Below are 24,898 nucleotides of genomic sequence, written 5' to 3'. Positions count from 1 at the left end.
TTGTGGCTACTGGGGTGAGTTGACATAGTAAGTGTAATGGAAAAGTATGGTAGACAGCATAGATTGACTTGGGGGGGTATGATAGGCCATGGTGGGTACAGGGGCATATGTTGGCATGGAGGGTATGAGAGCTTTGGGGTAGGTAGAAGAGCATAGCTTGGTTTGGAGGGTATGATGGACCATGGGGGTTGGGTATGGACGTGAGGTAGTATTGCTTGGTATAGATAGGGCATGGAGAGTGTGAAGAGGGGTTGAGGGGTGAGAGCTGGATGGAGTTCTCATGTCTATTTCTCTGTTTTAAAAATGTTGGACATTGTGCCAGAGCCCTGAGGCAGGCTTTCCACCTGACCTTCACACCTGGCATCCTCCTCACTACTTCTGGACTTGCCGGCTTCAGCTTCTAATATAGTCTGCCTTCCCAGATTGGGCAGCCAATAGTTTGTAGAGTCAGGAATTCATGCAACACTGTGCATCTGACTCATGGGAGAAAATCAAGGCCATGGTATCCCAAGAATAAATGAAGGCTCGAATTGCTTTAAACTCTATTTGTTTTAAAGTACATGAATTGAAATAAAGGGTATTCTCAACGTTTTCCCTTTCCGAGTGACTCTGACAACAAAGCGGAAGTCTTGCATTTGTGGATGAGTGATATCCACCAGACTGAGTTTGCATGTGTGAAGAGGGTAGGTACTGGCCCTTGTATTATGAATTCACAGGACACACCCTTTCCCATTGTCTCCCGAGGTGACATTTTTAAAGCCTCTACATTGCATGTTCTTCAAAGAATGAGATCATTTGTCAAAGAGATCATTTGTGACATCACAGACAACAACCTGTGCATTTGTCCTGTCCAGGTTCATTGTCAGCGGGACTTCAGCCTCCTAGCTGATGTCTAGAGTGATGGATGAATTACTTGAATGTTTGATTAATGTTTAGTGCCAACTATTAGTCATTTATAGGGAAAAAAGGTCTAATATTGTACGTAGAGGCAACTGCATTTCTCATTGATGCTGCATTAATCCTGCTCTTATTAAAGTGACATGTTACCACAGATGGAAATGGGACCTTGAAAACTCATTATTTTGTTGCTGTATAGTTTCTTAACAGTTGAAAATATGGATGGTCATCACATGATCGTGTTCCTGTAAAACCAGCAGTGTGGCTTGAAGAAATTCTCAATGCTCAAGCCCCATATTTTTATATTGACCTTGTCATCTTTTATGATCTTTATGCCTTTTTAATTTTTGGTAATATAAGGTTGTTTTAATTGTAGACTATCATTCCTCTGATACCGACTACATACAGTAGCACCAAAAAACCTGCTTAAGTGAGAGACATTGAGGAGTTTTAACAAAAATGAGAATTTTCTGTTATTTCCGCATATGTTCTGCAGACAAAAGCAATGCGCATAAAATAAAAATAAAACAGTTGAGTAACCAGGGAGCATAAGAACAATGCCAAAAGAAATTAAAACATTGTGTTCAGCTAGAGCAGTGAGATGGTATAAGAGGATAATGCAATTTACAAAAAACAAACAGAAGCTGCAGACATCAATATTGGAAGAAGCAAATCAGATCCTCACAAATGATCCTTATCTACCAGAATGCTGCTTCCCAAACTGGGGAAGATAGGTCCGCTGGTGCTTCAACTGAACAATGTTGTGGAAGGGTCTGGCACATGTAGAGTTAATGGGATACTGAGTTCAGTACTACCCATACAATGATATAAGAGAACACATAATCCACAACTGGGATCAGTTGCCTGTTGAACAGAGCCACTTGCATCAGCAAGGAGCTAGCTCCTAACTTGTTCCTTTTACTATATGTTTGTAAATAGTCCTAAGGGTCAATAAAGACTTGCAGTTAACCTCCATGTGAAGATTTTTTCAGACCCACTAAAGAGTAAGCAATACTCAAACAAAACTACCTGTTGGGAAAACCTCAATGTTGCCTTTTGGGGAAGGTGACTTAGTCATGGCCTTCATCCTGACCTTCCCATTCACAAAGACTCGAACATTTCCCCACAAAACCAATTTGTATTGCATTAGCCATTGTTGGAGGCAGCAACTGATATTCATGCAACTGGTGCTGACCCATCCCCTGGATGGGATCATAAAACACGTGCAGCATAAAGAACTAACACCCCATCACTGACCCAGCAATAGACATCCTGAGATTCAACCTCCCTGAAGACAGTGGACAGCGCTCAACCAAATCTGCATGGGGCTTAGTGATATGACCATCTGTTTCACAAGTGGAATTGATGGATCACCTGAATTCTAATTGTGGTTAAGCTTTTCCTATCAATGACAGTAGGAAGTATTCATACAGAAAATATAAAAGGCTTTTGTTTAAAAAAGAAAAGTAGAATTAATTAATTCTAAAAAAAATTCAGTTACCCTAAAATTTGCAGGCAACAATAATGCTAAACTGGGTTTGAAGGAATTTGTATCTCTCAGCAAACATCAGATCCACTAAAGGATCAAAAATTGAAAGTGCTGGAAAACCTGAGCAGGTCTGACAGCGTCTGTAAAGAAAGAATGGACGCAATCTTATGAAAAAATTCTAAAACAGCAGAATTTCAGACCTGTTCTGCATCCACTGATGGAGACCAGCTGTGATTCTCGCCAGTGTGAGGTCCGACTTGCGATGCCATGTGGGGCTCATTAATGACGTATAAGTCATGTAATTTTTTATATCAGCGGATTTTGCAGGCAAAACAGTGCTGGTAAGGTTATATGAGGCGAGAACTGGGCACAGCGAGCCGGTAAGATTGCAATCAGTAGCACTAACATTTCAAGCCTGGATGACGGTTAGTCAGAGCTCTTTTCCAGCATTTTCTGTTTTTGTCTCAGATTCCAGCATCAGCAGTAATTTGCTTTAACCACTAAAGGATCAATTATTTGTGGCGTTCCTCTTGCTTTACAGCTCTGTAGACTAAAATTTTGATCTATTTTGTGCTTACGCATCCTTGTGTTTTTGAATATACTTAGCCTCAGCAGAACAGTTTCTCACGGCAGCCCTCCAATTCATGCAGTACAAGTCTACCTGCTTCCTACAGCAACAGCCAAACCAAAGTTGCAGCATGGTTGTTGGAATCTGAGGAAATGAACAAGTGTGCTAAAGGTACTTGTTAAACCTCATTAAGTAATAATTTCTGTTCTTGAATTTCAAGCTGATAATAAGGATATTCCACTTGTCTTTCTGATATCTGTAGACCTTGCACATTGCCAATCAAGCCTTGGTGAACTCAGCAAACTTCTACAAAATCTGGAAATCCTACAAAGAACACAATCTGCTCCAAATTTCACTGATATGCAGGTACAGCACAATATCTTGATTTCTTCTAAGATTGATTTTTGTGACACTGAGACAATATATGTATGTATAACCTGATAATTGAAAACGTAGAAAACCTTGTTCCTGGAGCTTCTATGAATTTCAGCGTGGTTCCTTTAATGATCCTTTAAAGACAGGGGCATGATCTTATGAAATCCAAGTGCCAAATGAATGAGGAAACTGGAGAGAATGGTGCTGATTTTTTAGCCAAGCTGCAAGTCGCAAACGTACGGCACTCAGTGCAAAACAAGAGCTGCAATGTGATTCCTGGGAGAGGGGGTGGGGGGAGCCTACGCTTGCCATTGTGCACGGGGAGGTCTCTTGCCATTTTCCCCACCAATTGCTCCCTGTGCCTGTCACCCCCACAATCCCAGCTGATTAACCCCCTGCAGAGTTCCCCACTGCCTGTCTGTAGAGATCTCCCCTCAAATACCCCCCCTCATTTGCAGAGATCCCCACCTCGACTGCTTCCATTTTCCCCACCAATTGCTCCCTGTGCCAGTCGCCCCCACAATCCCAGCTGATGAACCCCCTGCAGAGTTCCCTACTGCTCATCTGTAGAAATCCCCCCTCAAATACCCACCTCATTTGCAGAGAAATCTCACCCCCACGCTGACTATCTCCCCAGAGAATTCCCTCACCAATCAGGACCCCTGCACAGTTATGGTGCCGATTGGACAGTGCCAGGGCGTCTGGTGGGCACTGCCCAGCCATGCCTTGGACCAACCAGAAGCTTCAATGGCCTCTGATCCTCCTGGCAAGGCCAGGATTCATTAAGGACATGTCAATCATGTTATTAATAATTAAATCAGCTTCACACCCTCTCTGGGTGCAAAGCCAATTTCCCTAGTAAAGGGCTGGTAAGATTGTTTGTTTGAGGCAAGAAAATGGGCATGAACCCAATTTTTTGCGCCTCATGCAATCTTACCACCTCACTTCACTGAATGATGGGCGGGACAAGGTCATAAGATCGTGCCCTTGATGTTTACATGCGCTTGTATTAATCCATTAACTTATTGATAATATGTTTTTACTGTATTTGAAATGCAGCCTTACAGACATTACCTTTTAAAAATGTAAATTGTTCCTGGTACTTGAGAATAATTCAGCAATGGCTTTCTAATTGCTTTTCTTAGAAATGCTGACTTAATAGTGACTGTTACACATGCTGACAAAATAGCCCTTAAAATGGTGTTGTCCCCTACAATTTATGTGCTCTATTTAGCTTTAACAAGCATCAGTTGGGTGAATTGGAAATAAATAAATCTAAATTTGTTGTCTTCACATCAAGGTGCAATTTAGCAATTGACCCTATTTTGAGAGATTAAGAATTTAGCCAACATTCTGTGGCTTATACTTTATTATTTTAGTCAACTTGTACAAGGTTGCTTTTACAAGGCTAGTTAGTGTGCATCAAATTGGCCAGCATTGTATGGAAGGAGCTAAACTTAGAATACTAAATATAGAGCAAGATACCATGTCAGCAATTAGAGAGGGAATTGAGGTGACGTCATAAAACAAATCAACGCTTGAGCAGAACAACACGCAACAGGATACTGAAATTAGACTACAGCTTTCAAGTTGTTTCCTGATATATTTTATTTTGTATTTTCCTGGTTCGGGAAGAAATGTTTGAAGTTTTGAACAAGTAGTAGCTATCGGTCCAGATATCAACATCTCGGCACATCCTGTGCACTTGTGTGATGAGAAACAGCAGCTTGTGACATCACTATTATGTGTTTATTCAGAAATAATTACAGCCGGCTACTAAAGGAAATTGAACCCCATAGACACTTGATTGCCCATCTGTTTTCATGTGGTTTTGGAACATCATGCCAAACCGATTCTACATATTTTCTTTAGAAAAATGTAGTTTCTAAATTGTCCTGGTCTGTCTGTGTGATTGTTAGTAAATTTAACAGCCTGTTTATCTTTGGCTTTAACCATTTGTATAATGTAGGCTAATTGCATAGATATTACAAAGAAAGACAAGCGTGTCACCAGAAGATGGAGAACAAAAAGTGTCAGCAAAGATGGAAAAATGCAGCTTCAGGTACTTGGTTCACCTTTATAATGCTGTCACTGTTAGACTAGATTAGTTACAATAATGCCTTTTGTTCTGCAGTCTTCGTGGGCAGCCACTATTTTCCAGGAGTAGTAAAATAAATTTGTATATTCTATTCCAAATAGCAATATTGTGAAATTGTGGTTCCCTCATGAACCTCCCAGAGTAAAATGCTTGGATAGTTTATTAATCTAGCATAGTGCATAGCTTGTTTGTCATCCAGTTACAATACACAATTAGATGATAGGAAGCAACCGGTTATAATGGCATGTCATGGACGGAATTCTCCTAAAAATATTCTAAGTGTCGAATTCATGTGGAAAAATTAGAGTAATTCGCTGATTTTTTTCAGTGGGAGGTCAGAGAAGGATCTCCTACACTCTGCGCACTGCAGAGGACACCAGCATGAATATCATTAAATTTCTATCCCTGCTGGAGAAGCTGAAGTCATGGGCTGAGGAGCCACTGCGCACTATCAGTGTCAATGCATGATTGGTGCATGCGCAGTAGCCCTGTACTGCCGGCCTCTCAATTGCTGGCCAGCTTCACCAGTGCTGCAGTGCTAGTTCTCCACCTCTCCCACAGCCCGATCGCTGACCCCTGACCATTCCTGAGTCCAACCCCCCCCACACTTCCTGGCCTGCCACTATCTCCAGGCCCCCCCTCTACACACTGATTTTACCTCCCACCGCCTGAAGGTAAACAACGCCCCCAACCCAGGCCTCCCTGCTTCCTCCACCAATCCCTCTGCAGAGTGACAGTGATATCCCACACTCCCACCAATAGCCCCTAGGCTCCATCCCCTTGGCATTGCCCATGCCAGGTGGTTATTGGCATTTTGTCCCTTGTGCAGTGCCAGTGGGCCAATGCCTAGGAGGCACCCCCTCAGCTGCCCAACCCTCTTTGGGTCATCGATTCTCCCCCCGCTCCCCCCCCACCCACCCACCCACCCATGTCAGACCTCCACCTCACCGAATGTGGGGAGCTAGTGTAATCCATGCTGGATACGCTGGTGGGCCTGGAGACTTAAGTCTAGTGTTTGCTAATTGTATTTAAATTATATTTAAATGATGATTTAAATGGTCTTTGCGCCTCCCCACTCACTTCCAGTGCAGAACAGACACTGCCAGAAATCTGGCACTGGAAGATGCAAGCAGGCCTGATGCAAGAATTTCCTGGATGGGAGAATCGTGGCCCATTTCTCTGTACTGCCTTTTGGGGTAATGGGGTTATTTTGAGTTCGGCCTTGCATCAGCCTTTTGTCATACATTCCCCTGATTTTCACTTTTATTGATGGACAAAATGGACACCCACCCCATGACAAGCAATGAATCAAACAAATTCATGATGTGAAGTAATTTGGTGGCCCCTTTGAGTAAATTCATAAATATCTGAATTATCCCCTTTTTTAAACATCTACGGGCAAAATACTACCATCAGATGCGTCTATTGATAATTCAATTTGTGGAAAGCTGTTTATTGTGGTTAAAATCAAAACACCAAAAAAATAAAGTTCCCATCATGCCCTTATGCAATTTCTAACAGTTTAGTGGGGAGGCTCCAGTGATAAAGATAAAAATGATTAAAGCAATAACTTGGGATGAGAAATTCAATTTTCTGAATATCTTAGTACACCATCTCTGAAACACTCTTATAAACATGTATTTGACTCTGTAACATTATTATTATTCAAGTCTAATGAATATAATGTCAGCTTGGACAATTTTCACAAAGTATCAGGCAGACTTATTTCAATGTTAAATCACAAAATGAACAAACAAACGAATCAAAAATGAAAAGAGAAATTTCCCATTTAAACCATTATGCTGAAAGTAACAAATATGTTTTAATTATTTTTATGGCTGAAAAATAACTTTTAATGACTGGTAACCAACTAAATCAATCATATATTTCTCGTGGAATAATTGGGCAGTTTATTGCCAGAGACAACATTGTGTGCAACTTCCAGATGGAGCCCTGTACATTGAGAAAAAAGTGTTAATTAAAGATAGGTATCATAGCTGATGAATACATTTTAAACCACATGAGCTTTAATGATATAAACTTTCAACTACTGAAAAGAATTTCCCTGGATTAGCTTCATATGCCTCGGAAGCATCATCTTTCTGTTTTATCAATTTTCTTCCAGAGGAGAATAGTGGATGAAGAATTCACAAATTAATATTTTTCCCTGATCTTAACATAGTGTTGAAGAAATGTTGTATTTCTGAAACAAGAGACATTTCGAAGCTTTTCATCTTTCACTCATCAGGACACTTGTAAGACTGCCAGTATAATGGAGAAGACAACAATTTGTGCTGATTGTCCCTGGCTTACTTGCCTGTGGTTGGGGCCCCTCCCAACAGAATTCTTCTCAGAACTGTACATTCTACTTGCACTTAAAACAGCTACCGAGTGGAACCTAAACACGAATGGGCCATCCTTTTATGTGATATGGGTAGGAAGTGATCAAGAGGAGACCCTGCCATAACATCAATTGATTTCTTTAACCAGACACTTGCTAGTTTGATTTGTTTTATTTTCTGCCATGTCCACCACATTAAGAGTTTGTTGGATAATTCTCCAAGGAACCTCCACATTTGCACACCATGAATCATCCTGTGCAAGTTGGAGAGCATGATCATGAGAGGGCATTGTCATGAAGGAGATTAATGATGCGGAGGAAAATAGTTTTCAAATCAATTTAAAACTCATGCAGCAGTAGGCCTCATTGTTGTCCATAGCAAAGAAAGAACTACTCTTTCAAATTTTTCATTAGCCTGAGCCAGTGACTTTAAGCTTCCTCTTAGTTCCTTACAGATCATGGATAGAAAAAGTATTGGCTCATCCAAGAAAATATTTAGGGGTTGCCTCTAAGAAAAGCTTTCACCAAGGAAATGATCATGTCCTGAGAAAATCCGATAATCATCCTCTGGACCCTGTCCCAATTCTGGAGTTTACGCCAGAATCTAAGCATTCGTATATTCTAGTTTGCAGTTATCTATGAGAGGGTTTTACAGTTTAGTAATGTATATGTTGTCAACTACATTGGACAAGGTTTGCCCATCAGAAGTATACCCAGCTGAGAGTGTATTTAATCTCGTATCCCAATCACTACAAATATAACATAGGTCTATTTTGCTTATCTGGTTTGATTGCAATGGCCATCTTCCATCCTCAAAGTAGAACTGTACATGAGGATTTTTCAGTTAAATTAACTCAGAAGTTGTTGCTCTGCAGACTTCCCATATCCCATCTAGTGCAATTAGGACATCCCTTCAGGATCTTATGAGGTACACTTAAGCATTCAATATGTTATTTGGTGTATTCCTACCGCTATCCATTGCAGCATCAGTGGATATCATCTCTTTGGATTGGGGTATAACATTGAGACAGATAAACACAAAGCATGTGGATAAAACTGTCCACAGAACACTTCAATTACTTTGAGCTAATAGTCTTCGTCCAAGGCTATGTGGGGCACATTTGGGCAGCAATAATGAGAGTTGTCCGTTATAACGAATAAAGAGGAACTTATTCTTCAGTTGTGTCAGGACTTAGCCTAAACAAAGTGCCAACTTATTTCTCTTGACGTAGCATCTAATTGAGATAGATACCACAACACTAAATATTGTCAATTATTTTACAATTCTTCAGGCCAGTGGAATAATCACATAGAAGTTCAGTGAATGTGCAGTGTATGGATTGACTAGTGATGGATCCGTTTGCATCTCGAGCAATTCTTCATCTCCCATTTCTCTTTGGGGACACATCTTATTTCATATACAAAAGTTTGAACACTCTTGCTCCAGTTCCCTGATTCGCAGGGTGCTTCAGAAAGGTTATTCAGAACAGGCAATAATGCCATACTCACCACAGACTGCTCATAAGCAAGACCGACATCAACCTGCCCTGCAGGCAGCATCTGCTGTCACAGCTAGATGTCAGATACTGTATCTGGAACAATAGATCTTTTGATTAACAGCATGGTTGATGAACACCAACAAATGTTGCAGCAGTGTCTCATACCATCAATAGTTAATTTGTTCCAATCTACTAATAGGGCTAACAGCACAATATAGAAAAGAATTTTTATTAACTTAGTGCAATGTGTAAGCTGCATCATGCTTTAGAGCATTTAGAACATACGTTTAAATAATTTGTACCAAAAATTTTAAACCCTTACCACTCCTTACATGTCCTTCTGTAAACACTGTCTCAGACTGAAACAGACTTTGCAATATCAGGGTTCTATTTGATCTATTACTGTTCCATATTGTTTATATAACAGCCACCCTACATCTAGCTCATTTCTGTCTGTACCTCAGCCCATCCTCACATCTGGCTTTACAACTTCCTGACTAAACTATTTCACGTTTTCCTGACTGGCTTCTCATCTTGTACCAGCACCCCCCCCTTCTGATACATTTGAACTCATCAAAAAATTAATCAGTCACTGCAAAACGATAAATGCCATGGGTAGAGCTTCTGCCTTAGGTACAGTTGACGATCTGGGTGCAAGTTGTGTACAGAATTGTGGCTGTTTTGAGAGTGATTTTATTTTCACAAGTTTGAATTGAAATTCATCTGCATATAAGAGAATATAAAATCTGTCATGAGCCACTGCATTCGAGCAGTGTTTTAAAGCATTTTTTAAAAACAATTCTTTAAAAATATTCCTTGTTTGAGTTGTAACTTGGTAAAGTTTCATTAATAAAAATACAAATGGGTTTATCACAAAAATAAGCATTTTTAATCACAGCGATAATCTGCTATTTGACTTTTCTTTTACATTATGGACAAGGCCAGCTTTTACTGCCACTCCAAATTGCTCATGAGAAGGTGAAGATGAATCATCTTCTTAAATGGCTGTAATCCTTGTTGTAAAGGTAGACCCATGTTAGGGAGCAGGATTTTGATTCAGTGCAGTGAAGGAACAGCAATATGGTTCCAAGTCAGGATGGTGTGTAGCTTGGAGGAGAACTTGCAGGTGGTGGTGTTCCTATGCATATGCTGCTCTTGTCCTTCTAGGTGGGAGAGGTCGCGGGTTTGGAAGGTGCTGTCGAAGGAGCCTTGGTGAGTTCCTGTAGTGCTACCACTATGCGTTGGTGGTGGATAAGTGAATGTTTAATATGGTGGATGGGGTGGTAAATTATTCGAAGTGGAGTTTAAAATGTTATAGAAGCATTTACTAGTTATGTTGGGTCACTGTAGTTTCTTAGCAAATTTTTAAAAAGGTAAAAAACATTTTAAAACATGCCCGCTGAACCTCTTTGAAGGCTTTTAAACAAGCCCAATTGTGAGTAATTCACCCTGGGCATCTGGCCATTCTTACAGGCAGGGTCAATTTCTAGAGTGATGCTTTAAAAGCTAGCACAAAAAATTCTTGATTTCAGGCAAACTAGATTGACATAGACAGATCAACCAAACAAAATTATCCCACAAGTTTTTAACAATATGCTCATGCATGAAACATATTTTGTTCTAGAGGAATAGAAGTACAACGTAATGGACACTGAAGATCCCTTTACAAACTTCTAGCTCAAAAATTCCAACTCATAAGCTGAATCCAGCCTGCTAGCACTTTTACACAGCTTACCCAGTGGCTCTTGGTTTGAGAAACCATCCAGCAAGAACAGTAGAAATGATGGAGTCATCAAAACAAAATAATTAGACTGCAATGTTTTCAGTGAGAGCGCAAGGGACTGATGATATAAGTCACTTTTACCATATCATGGATTCCTGGACTAATAGGGGATTGGTGCTATGGGAGTCAGAGATGTACTGTCAGAGTGCTGTGCTTCCACAAGGAAGCTGGACAGTGGTATCTAAAATGTTAGTATGTTTCTCTTTCCACAGAAGTTGTCTGAACTGCTGAGTATTTTTCTAGTTATTTTTCCCGATTTCCAGCACTTTGCTTTCCTTTTGGGCCGTACAAGCTGGTTGTTTTATTTCCAAAACACAAGAGCCAGAATTTTAGGAATAGCTAAGATTAATATTAAATATAACCTTTAAAAGAGAACAAGTAAGATGTACTTTTATAGTTTGAAAAATATAGGTAGAAAAGGTGGACTTTAACCTGGTGTTGTGAGACTAGTTACTGAAAGAGTATGTGTGATGGAAAAGATTTGAGGGAGATGGATGGGAGGAAAAGAGAAACTAGAGATAGGAAATGAAAGAAGGAGCGAGGCAGTAGAATGAACCCACATTACATATTCTCCGTGGGATTCATTTGTGGGAAAGATGTCTATAAATAGAACAAGATCACTGTTTTGCTAATCCTCTACCCTGTGACCTATTCAACTGCAACTTCCTGTTAGAAAATGATGACTGATTATTCAAAAGGCGAGTTATAGTTAAGTCACAGAAAGTGGCAGTAATAGACTGAAGTGTAGGATAAAGAAAAAGTTGGAAATTGCACAGTCTGACGGATCCAAAGTAGCATAAAGTAACGTGGAAATGCCATGTGATCATGATTCTGAGATATTCGAAAATAATGTCTTTGCAAGTGGCTCTCATTTGATTATGATGGATCAGACCCACTGCTGTAAAAGATTGAACATGTCTATTCTAGGCTATAAAGTGATATCTAAAAACGTTTTTAAATGACAAAATCAATCAAACACATTTAAATGATTGTGGATCTTATTTTGTTTATAACATATTGGTCTTCTGGCATGTTGGTAGCATCTCTAACTCTGGGCCAGAAGCTCTGATTTCGTCTCACAGTAAGACTTGTTGGCCACGAAGAGAGCATTTATAACGCGGTTCCACAGAATGATAATCAGCCGAGAATCCTTTTACTGCCTGCCTAATATTCCCCAAAGGGAAAAATGTATATGAGGATGTGCGAAAAGAACATTATAACTACTTCTGCATTCTGGGGAAAGTGATACTGTAGTCATTACTAAGTTGATTTGTTTATGCTTGCAGGTTCCTACCAGTGCCCCTATGTCTCCACTTCGTTTGCACTCTTCAAATCCTAATCTGTCTGATGACATTGGAGAGTATCCAATACAGCCAAGTCCACTTGCGGATTCCCCTGATTCTGCTGCAGATTATACTAAACTTCAAGAAGAGTTTTGTCAAATTGCACAGAAAGGTAATTGAATTCTTAGAAATGGTTTATTACCAAATTTGTAATTCCAGTTGACCAAGATTGGACAATTAATTTGGTCTATGGCAAAATAAATGCATAAAAATAATTGAACCGTGACAAGTTACTCGATTTTATCTGCATTGCAGCATCTTGAATCGAAATAATGCCAAAACATTCAAAGTTATGGGCCAAGTGGGATTAGGTGGGCAGGTTGGTGCCTTCTATGCATTGGTGTAGACTCAATGAGCCGAAGGACCTCTTCTGCACTGTAAGATTCTGTGATTCTATAAATGAGTGATGAATTTTTCTTGGGTTACCAAAATAAACACAATTGAGGTATTCATTTCACTTATGTAATCTAATCAGTTTATTGGTGAAATAATTCTGTGACTTGAAATGTTAGAAAATCTGTTTCACTCCGGTTTAACTGATGAAAGAACATGTGCTGATCTAGCATGGTAATGAGTTCAAACCCCAACAAATTGGTGATACTGTATAGCATTTTCTGCCCTGCTAGGAGCATGGACTAAATTAACTGCGCATTATTGGCAATTATTGCTCTCTTTCTGCTTCTTTAAGTTTTACAGGATATTTTTGGAAATGGGTGATGTGTAATGAAATGGAGGGTTTTGCCTTACAAAGCAAAAACTAAGTATTTCAAAGGAGATTATGGGTGTGTACACACATCTGAATATTGCATACAATTCAAAGACACAGATTTTCTCCCTCACTAAAGACAATTCACAAATAGTGTGAAATAAAAGAAAAGTTACCAGATCATCAAATAATATTTCCTGTCGTAAATCAGCAAAGATTAAAAGCAACAGTATGGAAAATGCCACACTACAAACCCAGTGAATATCTGGTAAAAGTAATAGATTAATTGTCAAAAAATTTGTTTAAAAATTGAACCCTTTGAGTCATTTAAAATATGTATTAATATTTGAATAATTGTCCTAAATTAATGTCTTTAAATGCATGCTGCTCCAGTTTGGTCATATGAATTTTACAGGGATGTAAGGTTTCTTTAACATCTCTTACACTTTTATTTGATAAAGCATTTCTGCTACAACCATGGAAATTGTTATAAACCTTAAACAGTGTTGACCAAGTTTAATGTTTAAAAATTGAAAGGAAATATAACTCAACATTTGTGTGTTTTAATAATGTGTCACAAACTCAGCTTAAATATTTTATCGGTGTTACGCAGGCTACTGGTGAAAAAGGACGAATACTAGCAATTAACAGCAAAACAAAAGCATGCAGGTTGTCATTAATTGAATGTTTATGATTTTCTATATAAGGTGTTCTATCATTCAACAGGTACTTCAGACTGACGAATACATTAGCCTCATTTGCACAACTTATCAGAATCCACTGCTAGAGCAACCATAGTCAGCACTGTGGAACGATGGCCCAAATCTTCCTGTCTCCTGATCATCAGACTGAACATACGAATGGCAATGTGTGTCAGGACCCTGTGGAAGCCCTGATGCACTGACCTATGTGGAAACTGCCCGGGAAGTTTCAATTTCCAGTGGGAATTTTCCTGCTTCCCGATACTGTATGCAAATATCTCCAGCTCTGACCTAGAGTCAGAAACTTCAGATAGGTCCAATTTATTTATCAGAGTAGTTACCCAGGAAATGTTGGTCAGAAAAAAAAATCAGCTTACCTCTTGGGCAACTCTGGAACTGATACCACCAGCTGCCCACGTTGACTCCACAACAATCTCCTTGCGTAAGCCCCCCCATCAATCCCAATCACCCTACTAGCCTTGCAATCTGATTACCACCCACCCACCAACTGTTTGCCATCCTATTCTCCTGCCATTTCACCCACCCACTCACCTGGCACCTCATCCTCCATATCCACTTACCTCACCTACCATACTAATTTACCCACTTATTTCACCCAGTTTACCACCCTACCCACACATGCATTAATTCACCTACTCACCCATTCACCCACCCACTGACATTCATGCACTAAAATTAAGCTTACTGTACACCAGCTAGTGCAGTAAAAAAAGGCATGTCTTGTCTTCCCGTGACTCTACTGTACTATGTGGTGATGCCAGCATTGGGCTAGGGTAAACACAGTAAGAAGTCTCTCAACACCAGGTTAAAGTCCAACAAGTTTATTTGGTAACAAAAGCCACTAGCTTTCAAAGCGCTGTCAGTCTCCAGTTGCAACTGCTAGTCTCCAGATGCAATTTTACAACTCGTCTGCTTCATCCTGGACCACAATGTCTTCACCTTCAACAACCAGTTCTTCACCTGGACACACGTAACAGCCATAGGGACCAAATTCACACCTCAATATGCCAACTCCTTCATGCACAGGTTTGAACAAAACCTTTTCACGGCCCAGGACCTTCAACAGATGCTATATATTAGATACATTGATGACATTTTCTTCCTTTGGACTCCTGGTGAACATTCACTGAAACAACTATACGATGATATCAATAAGTTCCATCCCACCATCAGATTCACCATGGACTATTCTCAGGAATCAATTGCATTCTTGGACACGCACCTCCATCAAGGACGGCCACCTCACTGTACCGCAAGCCCACGGATAACCTCATGATGCTCCGCTTCTCCAGCTTCCACCCTAAACACGTTAAAGAAGCCATCCCCTACAGACAAGCTCTCCGTATACGCAGGATGTGTTCACTTGAGGACACCTCCAGATGCTAAAAATGCCCTCGTAAGAACAGAATATGGTGCTTGACTGATTGATCGACACTTCCGGCGCGCCACAGCGAAAAACCACACCAACCTCCTCAGAAGACAAACACGGGACATGGCGGACAGAATACCCTTCATCGTCCACTGCTTCCCCGGAGCGGAGAAGCTACAACATCTTCTCCAGAGCGTTCAACATGTCATTAGTGAAGACAAATATCTCACCAAGACCATCCCCACATCCCCACTTCTTGCCTTCAAACAACCACATAACCTCAAACAGATCACTGTCCGCAGCAAACTACCCAGCCTTCAAGAGAACAGTGACCACAAGACCATGCAACCCTGCCCCAGCAACCTCTACAAGACATGCCAGATCATCAAACGGGTGTCATCATCTCATGTGAGAACACCATGCACCAGTTACACGGTACATACTCTTGCAACTTGGCCAACATTGTGCACCTGATACGCTGCAGGAAGGCATGGTATATTGGAGAGACCATACAGACGCTACGACAACGGATAAATGAACACAGCTTGACAATCACCAGGCAAGAGTGTTCTCTTCCTGTTGGGGAACACTTCAGCAGTCATGGGCATTCGGTCTCTGATCTTTGGGTAAGCATTCTCCAAGGCTGCCTTCACGACACATGACAACGCAGAGTCACTGAGCAGAAACTGATAGCCAGGTTCCACACACATGAGGGCGGCCTCAACCAGGATCTTGGGTTCATGTCACACTATCTGTAATCCCCACGACTTGCCTGGCTTTGCAAAATCTCACTTACTGTCCTGTCTGCAAACAATCCACATCTCTTTAACCTATGCTTAATGCTCACTCCACTCACATTGTCTGTACCTTTAAGACTTGATTACCTGTAAAGACTTGCATTCCAATTATTATTTTGTAAATTGAGTTTGTGTCTTTATATGCCCTGTTTGTGAACAGAACTCCCACTTACCTGATGAAGGAGCAACGCTCTGAAAGCTAGTGGCTATTGCTACCAAATAAACCCGTTGGACTTTAACCTGGTGTGTGTCTTCTTACTTGTGTGTCTACTCCTCTACAACAGTGTTCTCTGAGGAATGCTGCACTCACATCCCTGTTAAAGTCAGGCCCAGATGACCTGGTGAGAAATGCAGAGCAGAGTCATGTCAGAAAAGTTTGAGTGGAACGGCAATCTAATGGTGATTGCTGCTTCTTGGAAGATCTGGACCATTATGTTTAAATAATTGGCCTAATTTTTTGTCAACTGATCTGTAAATTCAGCAACCTAGAAGAAAATGAATAGTATTAAGCTCTGACAGTGATAGAAAGTGTACTTCTCTCTTTTGTGTGCCTTGTGGCATCATTCATGTATTCATAGTTTTTAAACATGATATTATTACTATTAGCCATATTATTAGCAATGTCACCTGGAGAAAATAATTTATTGTTTAGAATTGAAAACATTAATTCGCTAGTCTCTAGTGAGAAGATTTCAAAATTATTTTAAAGGTATAGGTTCTCAGAGCCAACCATAATATGACACAGCTATATATTGTTAGCTAAGTCCCAATGATTACTTTGTTAGAGAATGGAAGATTGAGACCTAAATACTTAAAAAAAAAACTAAACTACATGAAGCTTTTGAGCGGATTTTTTTTAAAAATTTGTTCATGGGATGTGGGTATTGCTGGCTGGGCCAGCATTTATTGCCCAACCCTGTAGGCATTTAAGAGTCAACCCACATTACGGTAGATCTGGAGTCGCTTATAGGCCAGACCAAGTAAAAATATGTTTTTAAAGTTTATTTATTGGTGTTAGAAGTAGGCTTAAGTTAATGTGAAAATCCCCTAGTTGCCACACCATGGCTGCCTGTTAGGGTACACTGAAGGAGAATTTAGCATGACCAATGCACCTAACCAGCTCATCTTTCGGACAGTGGGAGGAAACCAGAGCACCCAAAGGAAAACTCTCACAGACACAGGGAAAACATGCAAACTCCACACAGACAGTGATCCAAGCTGGGAATCAAACCCAGTACAGCAGTGTTAACCATTGTGCTACCATGTGTTTTTAGGACAATTACATGACTTCATGGTTATCATTGGACTTTTAATTCCAGACTTGAATTAAATTCAAGTTTCATCATAACTGCCGTGGTGGGATTCGAACCAGGTGCCCAAAGCATTATACTAGGTCTCTGGATTACCAGTCCAGCAACAGTACCACTATGCTACTGCCTCCCCTATAGGTATAATATGGTAAAATATAACAAAATTACAAAATTTACATTTACTTGGAAGGATTATGAAGCAGAAAAGCTGTAGGATATTCATGTTCAGAATGGTTAAATCCTGGCATTGATCTTTGGTAACCAAGATTTGTTGACAAGCCATTTTGAGCAAAAACAAACCATGAGTGTATCTGCCTTTTAGATTGAGAAAAGTGTAAAGAAATAGTAGAAAATGCCATTTAGATAAGATTTTATCATAGAAATTTTGTGCAGTGAGGCAAATCTTAACTTTTGGCTGCCCTGAACTCAGAAACTAAAAGCTGTCGGAATTCAGTTACATTTACTTCAACCAAAGGCCCTGCCAGTTATATTCTTCATGAAAAGGAATCGTGACGGATTAGAGAGCTGTGGCAATGTCACTCCTTTCAGTAAAAGTTATGTGAGGACTGAAAATTCTATGAAAATAATAATCGATAAGTAATCGGCCCAATAAAACTGTATATTTATTGTGTGTTTTTGCTGTTTTCACAGTTCATTGTCTTTTAAAGTCTGCCTTCAACACAGTAGCATCAGAAAGGGAGCAGCTGAAGCAAATGTTGTTGGAGCAAGAACATTCTGGCCACAATGCCCAAATCTTCAACCTTAGGAGAACGCTGTCCCAGGTACTTTACACACAGGAGATTGTCATTTGCCAGCTGTGATACCTTCCAGTAATCTTTGAACTGAGACATACGTTGAGATTATTCACAGACAGCCTGACTCAATGTTATTCTTTTTGCTGAACTTGCTGCCTTATTTGAGTCCTAACATGATCCCAACATGTGTCTGTGGCAGAAACCTCTCTGTAGCCTTCGAAAATCACAGATGTCAGAAGTGGTGGAAAATTCAAATTATCTAGGAACATATGGATGTGGTGATTCTCCCATCCTGCTGGAGAATTGCGCATTGGCTGATTTGCAGGATTCCCGCGAGTGTTCGCGCTGTACTTGTGTCTCCCAGGCCTGGATTTCTGGTGGCATCTGCGCGATGCTGGAAATCAGATCAGAGGCGGGGCTAGCGTTTAAATACTATTTTACATATTATTTAAATGCTGTTATCAGGCCCAGGATTGAATTCTCCAGGCCCACGAGCATCTCCCACTCCATCAGGAGTGTTTCACTCCAGCTGGGTTCATATTAGCTCCCCACTTTCGGGGAACTAGTGGGAGAACCACATTGGGGTGAAGGAGGAAAGTTGGGACCTCCCAAGGGATGGGCACCAGGGAGGTGGTGCCCCCTGGACATGGGCACCCTGGCAATGCTGGCCTGTGTTATTGGCACTGTCCAAGGGGCAAAGTGCCCATGCTCAGGGGGCGCCTTGGCACTTTGCATGGGGCAGTGCCAAGGAGATGGGGCCTGCTGGGGGCAAGGCCTAGGTGTAATGGGTGGAGGTGGGGGGCCTGCCACTGCCACTCTGTATTGGGATCCAGTCAGGGAAAGAGGGAGGGCAGCGATCAGGGCAGGCGGGGGGAGAGGGAGGGATTTGCCTCCTGAAGTGGGTGGGGTGGATCGTCACTGCATGAAGGGAGGGCAGGTTTCAGGGCCAGCCTTGGGATGGTCGGGGTGGCTGTGATCGGGCCGTGGGGAGGTTGGGAGAGCAGCACTGTGGGGTTGCGGGCTGGTCAACGATCGAGCTGGCCAGCGATCAGGGGGATGACAGTTCAGGGCCACTGCCCATGTGCAGTGATCTGATAGTTTCAGTTTTCTGGGCTGGAACAAGCCCCATCCTTTGAAATCTAATAATATTCACGCTGGTGGCTTCTGCAGTGCACAAAGTGTGGAAGATTCTAGTGCAAACTCCCACTGAAAAAAAGTCATTTACTCCAGCTTTTCCACGAATTCGACACTCAAAGTTTTTGGGAGAATCCCAGCCATGAATTGGGAGCCTTACCATTGATAAGGTAGGGCTTTAAACTAATTGGGGGAGGGGTGGGTGCGAGGGTAGGTGACATTACGGGGTCTAAAGTTAAGGAGGGGTACAGGTAAGGGAAGAGGCCGAGGATGTCCCAATAATAGAGGGAGTAGGGGGCGTGAGTATGGTTGGTGGCGTTCTGGCAAATAGGGTCCAGGTGAAGGCTGGGATGAAGGCACTTTATCTAAATGCACGAAGCATTCGGAATAAAGTGAATGAGCTGGTGGCGCAGATCAGCACAAATGGATATGATCTGGTGGCCATTACAGAGACGTGGCTGCAAGGTGACAGGGACTGGGAGCTGAATGTCCAGGGGTATCAAGCGTTTAGGAAGGATAGGCGGGAGGAAAAAGGGGGATGCGTAGCTCTGCTGATTAAGGATAGCATCAGGGTGGTAGCAAGGGATGATATAGGAACCAAAGAGCAGAAAGTGGAATCGTTGTGGGTGGAGATTAGGAACAGCAAAGGGAGGAAGACGCTGGTGGGTGTCACCTATAGGCCCCCGAATAATGATCTGGAGGTGGGGCGGGCTGTTAACGCACAAATAAGTGCGGCGTGCAGGAATGGAATGGCGATAATTATGGGGGATTTCAGTCTACATATTGATTGGTCGACCCATGTTGGACGCGGTGGGCTCGAGGAGGAGTTCTTGGAATGCTGCCGGGATAGTTTCCTTGAACAGTGTGTGTTGGAGCCAACGAGGGAGCGAGCTATCTTGGATCTGGTGTTATGTAATGAGGCGGGTAGAATTAGGGACCTTGTGGTGAAGGATCCTCTTGGGGAGAGTGATCATTGTATGGTGGAGTTTCTGGTGCAGATGGAGGAGGAGAAAGTGGGTTCCCGGACATGCGTCCTTTGTTTGAACAGAGGGGAGTACGGAAGGATGAGAGAAGACTTGGCGAATGTTGACTGGGGGAGCGCATTGGAAGGTAGGTCTGCTGAGGAGCAGTGGAGGATCTTTAAGGAGATCTTTCTTGGTGCTCAGCAGAAATTTATTCCAATGGTTAAAAAGGACCGTAGGAGGAGAGGTAATAAGCCGTGGATAATGAAGGAGGTGAAGGAAAGTGTTAAATTAAAGGCGGAGGCGTTTAGAGTAGCTAAGAATAGTGGACGTGAAGAGGATTGGGAGAGGTTTAAATGTCAACAAAGATTGACACAGAAGTTGATAAAGCAGGGTAGGAGAAACTATGAAGCTGGGCTAGCGCTTAATACAAAAAAGGATAGCAAGAGTTTTTATAAATATATAAAAAGGAAGAGGCTGGCTAGGGTGAACGTTGGACCCTTAGAGGATGAGAGGGGGGACTTAGTGGTAGGGGATGGGGAAATGGCTGAGGCCTTGAATAACTTTTTTGTTTCGGTCTTCACGGAGGAGGACATGAATAATTTGCCGGGTGTTAGCGATGGAAAGATGGTAGGACAGGAGGGTCTCAATGACATTATTGTTACTAGAGAGGCAGTGCTCGACAGACTGGAGGGACTGATTGTGGGCAAGTCCCCAGGACCGGATGGAATGCATCCAAGGGTTCTGAAAGAAATAGCGGAGGTGATAGTGGATGCCTTGGTGGTTATTTTCCAAACGTCGCTGGATTCTGGGGAAGTGACGGAAGATTGGAAAACGGCTAATGTTACACCGTTGTTTAAGAAGGGTGGCAGGCAAAAGGCAGGGAATTATAGGCCGGTTAGTTTAACGTCTGTTGTAGGTGGAATGTTAGAATCCGTCATCAAGGAGGAAATAGCGAGGCATCTTGAGAGGAATTGCTTGATAGAGTAGACGCAGCACGGTTTCGTTAAAGGGAAGTCGTGTCTGACAAATTTATTGGAGTTCTATGAGGATGTGTCTAGGGCGGTGGATAGAGGAGAGCCGGTGGATGTGGTCTTTCTTGATTTTCAGAAGGCGTTTGACAAGGTACCTCACAAGAGGTTATTGCAGAAGGTAAGGGGGCATGGAGTTGGGGGTAGGGTGTTAGCGTGGATAGAGGATTGGCTGTCAAATAGGAGGCAGAGAGTGAGGGTCAATGGGTGCTATTCGGATTGGCGGTTGGTGACTAGTGGAGTGCCCCAGGGATCGGTGCTGGGGCCTCAGGTATTTGCCATTTATATAGATGACCTGGAGGAGGGAACCGAGTGTATGGTGTTGAAATTTGCTGATGACACCAAGATTGGTGGAACAGCAAATTGTGCGGAGGGTGTGGAGAGTCTGCAGAAGGATCTAGATAGGCTGGGCAAATGGGCCAGGAACTGGCAAATGGAATTTAATGTTGGCAAGTGTGAAGTGGTCCACTTTGGTAGGAATAATGGTAGGAAGGACTATTACTTACGTGGCGAAAAACTGCAGCAGGTGACGGTGCAGAGGGACCTCGGGGTCCTTGTGCATGAGTCGCAAAAACCCAGCCTACAGGTGCAGCAGGTGGTCAGGAAGGCGAATGGGATGCTGGCCTTCATAGCGAGGGGGATTGAATATAAAAGTAGGGAGGTCTTGCTGCAGCTGTATAGGGCACTGGTGAGGCCGCAGCTGGAGTACTGTGTGCAGTTTTGGTCGCTGTACTTACGCAAGGATATTTTGGCCTTGGAGGGAGTGCAGAGGAGGTTTACTAGGCTGATGCCGGAGTTGAGGGGGTTGAGCTATGAGGAGAGGCTGAATAAACTAGGCTTGTACTCGTTAGAGTTTAGAAGAATATGGGGAGATCTCATTGAGACATATAAGATGATGAATGGGATGGATAGGATAGAGGTGGAGAGACTCTTCCCGCTCAGAAAGGACAGTAGGACTAGGGGGCACAGCCTCAAGATAAAAGGGGGTGCGGTTTAGAACGGAGTTGAGGAGGAACTTCTTCACTCAAAGGGTGGTGAATCTCTGGAATTCTCTGCCCGTTGAAGTGGTGGAGGCTGCCTCGCTAAATATTTTTAAGACGCGGGTTGATGGGTTTTTGATAAGAGAGGGGATTAAGGGTTATGGGGAGAGGGCGGGAAAGTGGAACTGAGCCACGACAGATCAGCCATGATCTTATTGAATGGTGGGGCAGGCTTGAAGGGCTAGATGGCCTACTCCTGCTCCTATTTCTTATGTTCTTATGTTTATGTTCTTATAAGGTCATAGCTGATCTGTGCACGACCCCCTTTATCCATGTTGCTTGTTGGTTGCTGAAAGAATTGCAATAAATTAGTGAAAAGGTTTTCCCTTCATGAAACCATGTTGTTCTAAGTATCCTGTTATCCCTTCTTTAATCATAGATTGCAGCATTATTCTTATTACAAATGTTAGACTGACTGGCCTATAATTTCTTGCTCCCTTCCTGTTTTCTTGAGTAGAGCAGTTACATTCACTAATTTGCAATCTGATAGCACCCTCCATAGTCAGTGGAATTTTGGAGAAGTAAAACCAATGCACCTATTATTTCAGAACCCATTTCTTTTAATATCCTGGGATGAGGCACATCAGAACGAGGATACTTGCCAGTTTTTCCTTCTAATAATTTTTTCAGTCCCATTTTTCTGGTGATTGTAAATATTTGAAATTTTCCCTTCCCTTTCACCCCTTGATTTATAATTATTTCTGGGGTGCTATATGTGTCTTCTGCAATGAAGATTGGCATAAAAATTGTCAGTTCTGATTCCCCCATTATTAATTCCCCAGACTACCTTTAGAGGACCAACACTCAGTTACATGTTTCCTTTTTAAATATCTGTAGAAATCCTTACTATTTAATCTTTATATTTCTAGCTAGCTTTCTCTCATGCTCTCATTTTGCCCTCCTTACATTTTTCTGTTATTCTTCGCTGTATTTTACACTTAATCCAATCTTCTGACCTGCAGTAATCATCCCAGGATTGTACACTTTTTTTCTCAACTTGATACTATCTTTAACTTCCTTAGTTAGCCACAAGTGATACATCCTTCTCCTTCGTCCTTTTGTTTTCTCACTGGAATGTATCTTTGCTGTTTGTTATGAAATATCTGTTCAAATGTCTTCCACTGCATTTCTACTGACCTATCCCTTAAGCTGATTTCCCTGTTCAGTTTAGCCAGCTCTTTCTTCATAACTTTATAATTGCTTTTATTTAAGTTTAAAGTTAAGCACACTTTTCTCTCTCTCAAAATGTTATGATCGCTGATACCTTGGGATGCTTTCACTATGAGGTCACAGATTTATTTTGCCTCAATGCACATTACCAGGTCTGGAATGGCCTGCTTGTTGTTTGGTTCTAGTACGTGCTCTAAGAAATTGTTTTGAAAATATTCAATTTGCTCATCTTCCAGGCCAACTTCGTCAATGTGAATTATCTAATCTGTATATAGATAAAAATCACTCATGGTTATCACAAGTCACCATCATTTCTTCCTGTATACTGTTCTATAATATAGTTATTGCTAGGGGACTTGGCCCACAAGTGACTTACTACCTTTGCTATTTCTTACCTCTACCCAAAATGATTCTATATCTAGATCTTATATTGACATAAATTGCAATTCATCAAAGATATGGAGATTGATGTTTGAAAAAAATGTTATGTTGTTAATTTCCCTTTTCTTCTCCACTCTCACCTCCAACAATGAGTGCACAAAGCTCATGGATTTCCTGTCACCAAGCATGAGATCAGCTGCCTCTGCCACTTTCTTCCCTTCCACTAGCCCATCAAAACCAAATTTCTTCTAAGGTTCTACCCTGCTTAACCCTGACCTTGCATCTTTTTCTCCCGTCACTCCTCATGGCCTCTGAGAGCTCACCTTATCAATGAGAACTCCAGTTCTCTCGACTCTATTCACACTGAACTACAGACCACACCACTCAACTGTGTGATCTGACATTTTAAATGGTTCCCTTTCTGCAGTTCTGCCCCTCTTTCAAATCAGTTGTCATCACCCCTCTCCTCAAAAACCAACCCTTGACCCTTTCGTCCTTGTAAATTATTGCCCATCTCCAACTTGCCTTTCCTGTCCAGAGCCATTGATCGTGTTTTCACCTCCCATTTTCGTGCCCGGCTTTTTGGAACTCCGTGTGATTCCTTCAAATCAGGTTTTCATTCTTGCTGAAACAGCTCTCATCAAAATAACAAATGATGTCCTGTGTAACTGAGATGGCGATCATACCATTCTCCTCTAAAATATCTCTGTATCGTCATCCAGTTGGGTGGGTTTGCACATGTCCAGTTCCATTCTTATCTATCTAATTGTTGTCTTCCCATTCCTGCAATTACCTCTGATATTCCCCAAGCATTAGCTTCCTCTTATTTCTCATCTACATGTTCCTTCTCAGACATCATTCAAAGACGCAACTTAAGCATTCACATTTAGGCTAACAATATTCAACTCGACCTCAGCACCAGCTCTCTTGACTCCATTGTCTCTAAATTATCAGATTGTATATTAACGCCCAGTACTGGATGAGTAAAAATTTACCCCAGTTAAATATTGTGAAGACTGAATACATTGTCTTCAATCCTTGCCATAAACTGTTTTCCTTAGCCATTAACTCCACCCCTAGCAACTGTCTGAAGCTGAACCAGGGACTTTGGTATCGTATTTGAACCTG

General features: G+C 41.8%; 1 protein-coding gene across 2 annotated transcripts in view; it reads left to right on the top strand.

The window, feature by feature from the left end:
• Window positions 1–24,898, top strand: part of osbpl6 (oxysterol binding protein-like 6) — a 156,073-nt gene that overhangs the window by 76,957 nt on the left and 54,218 nt on the right. Inside the window, exons 7-12 of one of the 2 annotated variants that reach the window (XM_080198909.1) lie at window positions 2,993–3,125; window positions 3,217–3,320; window positions 5,299–5,391; window positions 10,435–10,479; window positions 12,337–12,505; window positions 17,949–18,079. In XM_080198909.1, the coding sequence (XP_080055035.1) occupies window positions 2,993–3,125; window positions 3,217–3,320; window positions 5,299–5,391; window positions 10,435–10,479; window positions 12,337–12,505; window positions 17,949–18,079 (675 nt within the window). The remainder of the gene's footprint in view (window positions 1–2,992; window positions 3,126–3,216; window positions 3,321–5,298; window positions 5,392–10,434; window positions 10,480–12,336; window positions 12,506–17,948; window positions 18,080–24,898) is intronic. The other variant, XM_080198910.1, reaches the window with a different exon arrangement.

Source organism: Carcharhinus amblyrhynchos, chromosome 11 (assembly GCF_965287045.1).
Source record: "Carcharhinus amblyrhynchos chromosome 11, sCarAmb.v2.hapA, whole genome shotgun sequence".
In the NCBI taxonomy this organism is placed as follows: Eukaryota; Metazoa; Chordata; class Chondrichthyes; order Carcharhiniformes; family Carcharhinidae; genus Carcharhinus; species Carcharhinus amblyrhynchos.
The sequence above is the reverse complement of the archived record's forward strand: the minus strand, read 5'-3'. Positions and strand labels throughout refer to the sequence as shown.